Here is a 7,315-nt window from a genome sequence, read left to right as displayed (position 1 = left end):
CAAAGGGTGAAGGAAATTCAGGAACCTTCCATAAAGAGATGACTGGGTGAATAAATACATGAATTGAGTAAACAAGGATAGAGGCTTGGTAAGTTTAGAAATTTAATTTCCCTGGGCAGCCATTGCCCAGATACTAAAAAAACCTACAAATCCAAAATCTCACAAATGAACCCTCCCACACCACAGTTGTTGTCCTCGGCACTGCCCCCTTCCTCTCCCATGGGTTCTATAAGAGGAAGCCAGCTGCCCCTGGCAGTAGTTCTGCCCGGGTCCCCTTACTCAGACCATCCTATCTAATAGGAGAGGAGCTGGAATTAAGGTCCTGCCCTTCTTGGGGACATTTGCTGTCCAGCCTGGGACAAACATCCCCTTCATGCCAGCTTTAGGGGAATGATCATTTCTAGAGCTTGCAGAGCCAGGGGAATATGTGGAGTCAACCAGGTTCCTGCCTTTCTTCCCTTCCTGGGAGGGGCCAGAGCTCTGGGTTCGCCAATCCCAATAAGGCTGCCGCCCCCTCCCTTCCCGCCCTTGCCCCCAGCCCATCAGGACGTGCTCCAGCCTGAGGGGCTGAGTCAGACCCGAGCTTCCGGCCTGGGAAGTCTCCCTTCTGTGACTCAGAGGCAGGCCTGGCTGGGCGGGCTTGGAGCTCCCCAGTCCAGTCTCCTACCAGGAGCTGGAAGGGGTGAGGGAAGAATTGCTTTAAATATAAAACTACCGGAAAAAAATTGCCACCATCCCACCCCACTACGAAAGCTGTGCCCCCTTACCCACCACAGACCCCATCTGGGCCGGGTTTGGGGGCTGAGGAGAGCATCCAGGCTCTCCCCCACCTCGGCCCAGCCGCCCTGTTCCACAACCAGTCACGGGGTGCCCTCGGCCAGGCGGGCCAGGCCCTGGCGCAACTCGCTCAGCTCGCAGATCTTAACATCCAGGAGCTCGGTGGCCCTGAGCACCTCGGCCCGGGCCCGCTCCCGCTCCCCCCGAGCCTCCTCCAGGCTTCTCTGGGTGCCTTGGAGCTGCCGCTCCATCTCCGTGTACCGGCTCTCCAGCTCCTAGCATGGGGAGGAAACATTGGGATTCCTGCCACCTCAATATGTAGCCCAGGGGAGTCTGGGAAAGGCACGGAAGTGGGGGGGCAGCTGAAGGCACAGGGTGCCCAGCCCCCCAACATCCCACCTTTGCTGGGCAGGGAAAGGATCTCTCTGGTCTGGGAGTTAGACCGGGGTTCCTCTGGGACCTTGGGCAGGTCCCCCTTCCCTTACACAGATGGGGGCCCCATTCTCCATGATAACCTCCCTCCCAGCCACCACTCCCCTCACTCTAAAGGTTCCTAACCATGGCCTTTATTAGTTCTGGTGGAGTTCTGCTGTTAGGGGGGAGGGGGTGTCCAGTGGAAACAGCCCTGAAGGCCACTCGACAGCTATAACTGTGTGACTCAGGCCCAGCCCCTCTGGGCCTCCTGGCCTGGATGAAATGGAAGCTGGGGAGAAGCTGGCCTGGGAAGTCCCTTCTGGCTGTGGGTCTGCACCCCAGGGTCCTCTGACCTCCCTGGCTCTGCTTTTCAGACCTCTGGCATCCGGCCAGCTCTCCCAGGACGGCTCACCCATGTAGCAAACCACAGGCCGGGGCACCCCAGGGAGCCGGGCTTCGGTCCCAGCCTCCGTGCTCACCTGAAGTTTCTGGAGGGCCTCTTCCCGTTCCCGCTCACTCTCAGCTTCCCGGTGGCCGCCCTTTTGGCTCTTCAACATCTGGATCTCCTAAGAGTGGGAGGGGTCGGGTTTGGGAGTCAGGGTGGAGGGTCAGGTGTCTGGTGCAAGGGTCAAAGGTCAGGGATGAAGAAGTTAGGGGGTTAGAGAAGCAGCAGGGCCGATGCCGGGGGAAGCTCCCTGGCCTGGGAGCCCCCCGACTCTTCTCGTGACCTTGATCTAGGGGCCTCGGGCACCCCCTCTTGGAAACGGGAACACTACTACCAATGGGCCCATCTCCTTGGGTGTCATGAGGAAAGTGCTTTCCACGGTCCAAATAGAAATGGAGGTGAGGGGGGGGGGGAAGAGGGCCCAGTCCTGCCCCAGCCCTCCGTGCCCCACGTCCAGGCTCACGCACCTCGTCCTTTGCTTTAATCAGCATCTCCAGCTCCTCCAGCCTCTGGCTCAGCCCATCCTTCCCGCTCTCCCCAGCTGTCTCTGGGGGCCCCTGGGCCTCGAGTTCGGCCACCTGCAGGGCAGAGCGTGCTGGCCCAGGCCCGCGTCCCTCTTCCTCTCCCGGCACCCTCCTCCCCACAACAGTGTCCGCCGTTCTTGTTCAGTTTCAGATGGGAGCTTCCTGAGGGCGGGAGCTGTCCCTGGGCCTCCCTGAGGGTCAGCTCGCAGCGGGCACAATTCTTATGCCAGGGGCAAATTCAGCGCAGGAGACAGGTGGGCCCCGGAGGAGAATAGGTAACTTGGCAAGCCCCTAGAGAGGAGGGGCAGCAGGGGGGTCCCAGAGGGACCCCGGTCTTACTCTCAGACCAGGGATCCTTTCCCTGCCCAGCAAAGGTGGGATGCTAGGGGGCTGGGCGCCCCGTGCCTTCAGCTGCCCCTGCCTCCAATGGTGGTCAGAAACACCACGCAAGAAACGCGGGTCTTTTCCTAGACAGCAATGCCTTGTGGCAAAGTCCCCACTTCCCTGCCGTAGGTACTTGTTGTGGCGCCCACCCAGGCACCCTTGGGCTTACCCGCAGCCGGAGCCGCTCTGTCTCCTCCTGATAAGCCTCCAGCTGCTCCTTCCATCGTTCCACGTTGGTGTTCGCCTCCCGGAGGGCGGCCACCAGCTTGTTGTTATTGTCCTGAAGGGTGAAGAACTCGGCTTCCCATTGCACCTCGCCCACAGAGCTGGGGAAACACGCAGAGGTGTGGGGAGCAGGGCCAGAGGGAGGCCGCCGTCCTGGGAGATGGGGAGGGGGGCCTGAGTGTGAGTGAGGGGCCAGTGTGAATGTGAGTGTGCAGGGGGTGAGTGAGAAGCCGGTGTGAATATGAGTGTGCACAGGGTGCATGAGGAGCCGGTATGAATACAAGTGTGCAGGGGGTGTGTGAGGGGCCGGTGTGAATATGAGTGTGCACAGGGTGCATGAGGAGCCGGTATGAATACAAGTGCTCAGGGGGTGAGTGAGAGGCCGGTGTGAATACGAGTGCACAGGGGGTGAGTGAGGGGCCGGTGTGAATACGAGTGCGCAGGGGGTGAGTGAGGGGCCGGTGTGAATACGAGTGCGCAGGGGGTGAGTGAGGGGCCGGTGTGAATACGAGTGCGCAGGGGGTGAGTGAGGGGCCGGTGTGAATACGAGTGCGCAGGGGGTGAGTGAGGGGCCGGTGTGAATACGAGTGCGCAGGGGGTGAGTGAGGGGCCGGTGTGAATACGAGTGCGCAGGGGGTGAGTGAGGGGCGGTGTGAATACGAGTGCGCAGGGGGTGTGTGAGGGGCCGGTGTGAATACGAGTGCGCAGGGGGTGTGTGAGGGGCCGGTGTGAATACGAGTGCGCAGGGGGTGAGTGAGGGGCCGGTGTGAATACGAGTGCGCAGGGGGTGTGTGAGGGGCCGGTGTGAATACGAGTGCGCAGGGGGTGTGTGAGGGGCGGTGTGAATACGAGTACGCAGGGGGTGAGTGAGGGGCCGGTGTGAATACGAGTGCGCAGGGGGTGTGTGAGGGGCCGGTGTGAATACGAGTGCGCAGGGGGTGAGTGAGGGGCCGGTGTGAATACGAGTGCGCAGGGGGTGTGTGAGGGGCGGTGTGAATACGAGTGCGCAGGGGGTGAGTGAGGGGCCGTGTGAATACGAGTGCGCAGGGGGTGTGTGAGGGGCCGGTGTGAATACGAGTGCGCAGGGGGTGTGTGAGGGGCCGGTGTGAATACGAGTACGCAGGGGGTGAGTGAGGGGCCGGTGTGAATACGAGTGCGCAGGGGGTGTGTGAGGGGCGGTGTGAATATGAGTGCGCAGGGGGTGTGTGAGTGTGAGGGGCCGGTGTGAATACAAGTGCGCAGGGGGTGATTGTGCATGTGTGTAGGGATAAGTGTAATGTATGTGTATACATGTGTGAGAACATGGGGCTGTTTGGTGTGTACAGATGGGCACAGACCTCCCCCTCCCCCCATGAGGAGCTACGCCTTTACCCCTCTGACAGCATCTTTTTAAGCCGCTCCCTCTCGGTGGGGCCGGGGCCATCGGCGCTCTGACTTCGGAACAGCTTCTCATCCCCGGGGCCATTGGTGCCAATCAAGGGGCTCGGGGGCACCTGGCAGAGAAGTGGGACAGGTTGTGGAGGGGCCTCCCAACCCCGGCCGGTCGACTCTGGTGAGGGGGCAAAAGCAGGGACTGGGAGGAACTCGGGAAGTGAAAGGCCAGCTCGGGTCGGAGAGGATGGGCAGTTCAGACTGGAAAGCCAGCGGCAGACACCTTTCTGATCCAGAAGCCCAAGGCCTGGGTCAGCGAGCTCACCGATGGTTAGAGACGGGAGCAGAAGGGGGAAGGTAACCCTAACAGTGGGCACAGGCTGGCAGAGCTCTCCCAATGCCGCACCAAGGGGAAAAAGAGCAACAGGAGAAACAAGAAGTGAGGGACAGAAAGCTCCCAACTCTGACATTCTGGGTCCTAAGGGCCCTCCCAGCTCTGACATCTAGGCACAAACTGGACACTCCTAGAGCCTGGGGCGAGGGCTGCCCACTCCCTCCTGTTCCTGGATGGGGATTTCCCAGGCCAGAACTAAGTCTGGCTCTCTTCTCGATCAGGCCCCAAAACAAGGCTGGGCCTTGGAGGGGGCGAGGTTGTGGCAGCTCACACTAAATCAGATTAAAGGGAAGAAAGTGGAAGAGTCCAGGGGCCAGAGGGAGGGTCTGAGGAAACGAAGGGAGGGGAGACTGAGGACATGATGTGCTTCTGCATGGGCACCCAGCAAGCAGGCTCCAGCTTAGCTTCTCCCTCTCCTCCCATCCCACTCCCCCTAGTAGGGGGCCTGACCTGGTGGGAGGAGAGGCCAAGAGCTGGGGTGCTGAGCTCCCCCCCATCCTGAGACTTCTCTCGAGCCAGCCGGGCCGCCTCCTTCACCTCCTGGAACTTCTCTGCAAACTAGACAGGTATGGTGAGGGTCAGGAGAAAGGGGTCTGGGGCACTGACCCCCCTGCCCTCCCTCCCTCCCTGTCCCCACCCCAGCCCTCCAGCCCCTCCCTCCTGCACTCCCCAGCCCCAGACCTGGGACAGATGCTGCTCGGACGCAAAGCCCAGCCCATAGACTGTGTTGGCCCGACTGTCCGCCCACTGGCCGAACTTCTGGGAAGTCTTGGTGAAGGTCATGTTGGGGGTGACGGTGCTGTTAATGATGGCCTGGAGAGAAAAAGGGCCAGGAAGCAGATAGGGCAGGGCCCCGGGAATCTGGAGAACAGTTTGCTAGTGTTCCCTGGGAGTCACGGGAAAACTCCATGGGAGTGTGTGTTTTTGTGTGAGTGCTTGTGACTGTGAGTACAGGCGCTGGGAGTGTGAGTCTGTGTGTGATTGTGTGTGCACCCATCCATGTATGTGTGAGTGCGTTGTGTGCTTGTGATTGCGTGCATGTGAGTGCATTGTGCACGCATGGGTGTGTGTCTGCCTTGTGATTGCGTGTCTGTGCAGTGTGAGTGTGCACGGTGTGAGTGCGTGTGTGCATGTCCGTGGGTGTGACTGCGGCTGTCAGGACCAGACAGGAGCAAGCTCTGGACTTGGGATGCTGGGGTTCTCCCCAATGGGGAGAAGAAGAGCGCTGGACGCGGGAACCAGGCAGCTAGGTCCGGGTGTGAACCTCGCAAAGGCAGACAGCTGTGTCCAAGCTGGTGCCGGGAGGGAGTCGGGGGTGGGCAAAGAAAACACTTCTTAGGTTTCAGGTCAGAAGGGACCTTCTCTCGCTTGACAGAGGAAGAAACTGAGTCCAGGAAAGTTAAAGGACACATGTGCGGCGTCAGGGCTGGGGGGAGATGGGGTCACACACACACACACACACACACACAGAGGAGTCACAGACCTTGGTCCCGCCCACACTGATGATCCGGTACACGTTCCGGGTAGCATCATAGAAGTAGGACACGGTGAGGGCATGTTTGCCCGCAGGGATCCAGTTCCGTTTGGTTGCTGGGTCGATTTGGAAGACGTGGGCCCGAGTGCTGAAGAGGGGCTGCTCCCTGCAGAAGAAGCCAGCTCAGCCCCGGGGGATGGACGGGGCAGGGAGCATTGGGGCTCCCCAAAAGGGGCTTCCTGAGCCAGGGGAGGGGGGCCAGATGGGGCCAGGGCTCTTGGCTCACCTCGTGGACATTGGTCAGGCTGAAGCAGAGGAGCCGAGTGAGGGGGCTCAGGGCAGGGTGAGAGCTGGCTTCTGGGCCCTGGGCTTCGGTCCCTGGTGGGGAGAGGAGTCCAAATGAATCCAGACAGCCAATTACAGAAGGAACCTCCAAAAGCATCGAGGCCGATCTGATCAGGAATCCTCCCATGTGGGGGAAGCCAGCAGCTCCAGAGGCAGTCCAGTCAACTTGGGCTCCACCCTGAGAGTTTAGAAATTTTTCTTTACGTGGAACCAAAATCTCCCTACCAAGTCTACTCCCTGCTCCCAGTTTTGTGCTCTGGGACCAAGCAGAGTGAGCCTCGACCCTCTCCCCCCAGACCATCTTTCATGTCCTTGAAGATGGACGCACTCTCCGCTAAATCTCTTCTCTAGGATGAACACCAGTCAGTCAACAAGCATTGACTTAGTCCCTACCCTTCCTGGGCTCCTTTAACTGTTCATTTCACCGCATGACATGCTGGTAACTATTTAACAACAGGGTCTTGGGGGAAAAGTACTCGCAATACACTTTTAAATTTAATCTCCATTTTGTACATTACCTCCATCACTTTAAGTATAGACAATCAAAAACCAATCATCCCACAGACCTTCGTCAATCTCCAAAATAAATAAACAAATAAAGCCAATAACCAAGCATGCCTTTGTCAATTTCAAAAAACAAATAACAATAACCAAGCAGGCCTTTGTTAATTTCAAAAACCAATCACCAAACATGCCCCGATATGCGATATGTTTTGTTTTGAGGCAACTGGGGTTAAATGACTTGCCCAGGATCACACGGCTAGGATGCGTTAAGTGTTTTGAGGTCAGCTTTGAACTCCTAAATTCAGGGCCGGCGCTCTATCCACTGTGCCACCTAGCTGCCCCTTGTCAGTTTCTTAGAAGTAAATTACATTGAAAATCTGCTGGCTGCCTGGAGGGTGAGCAGGTTGGAGCTGGCTCCAGCACATCCCTGTTCCAGTTCTTTCACCATCCTGGTTGCC

The 7,315-nt window shown here is 58.9% G+C and overlaps 1 protein-coding gene across 4 annotated transcripts in view; it reads right to left on the bottom strand.

Annotated features, from left to right (window-relative positions):
- Window positions 1–89: 89 nt before the first annotated feature.
- HOMER3 (homer scaffold protein 3) overlaps window positions 90–7,315 on the bottom strand; it is a 10,297-nt gene continuing 3,071 nt past the window's right edge. For 3 of the 4 annotated variants that reach the window (XM_051972302.1, XM_051972303.1, XM_051972304.1), the window contains 9 exons: window positions 6,295–6,386; window positions 6,018–6,174; window positions 5,216–5,347; window positions 4,985–5,092; window positions 4,141–4,262; window positions 2,714–2,870; window positions 2,104–2,214; window positions 1,671–1,757; window positions 90–1,052 (listed from right to left, as the gene is read on the bottom strand). In XM_051972302.1, the coding sequence (XP_051828262.1) occupies window positions 861–1,052; window positions 1,671–1,757; window positions 2,104–2,214; window positions 2,714–2,870; window positions 4,141–4,262; window positions 4,985–5,092; window positions 5,216–5,347; window positions 6,018–6,174; window positions 6,295–6,305 (1,077 nt within the window). In that variant the 5' untranslated portion in view covers window positions 6,306–6,386 and the 3' untranslated portion in view covers window positions 90–860. Of the gene's footprint in view, window positions 1,053–1,670; window positions 1,758–2,103; window positions 2,215–2,713; window positions 2,871–4,140; window positions 4,263–4,984; window positions 5,093–5,215; window positions 5,348–6,017; window positions 6,175–6,294; window positions 6,532–7,315 lie in introns of all 4 variants that reach the window. The other variant, XM_051972305.1, reaches the window with a different exon arrangement.

This window comes from Antechinus flavipes, chromosome 1 (assembly GCF_016432865.1).
Source record: "Antechinus flavipes isolate AdamAnt ecotype Samford, QLD, Australia chromosome 1, AdamAnt_v2, whole genome shotgun sequence".
Lineage (NCBI taxonomy): Eukaryota > Metazoa > Chordata > Mammalia > Dasyuromorphia > Dasyuridae > Antechinus > Antechinus flavipes.
This window is presented reverse-complemented; position numbering and strand designations above follow the sequence as displayed.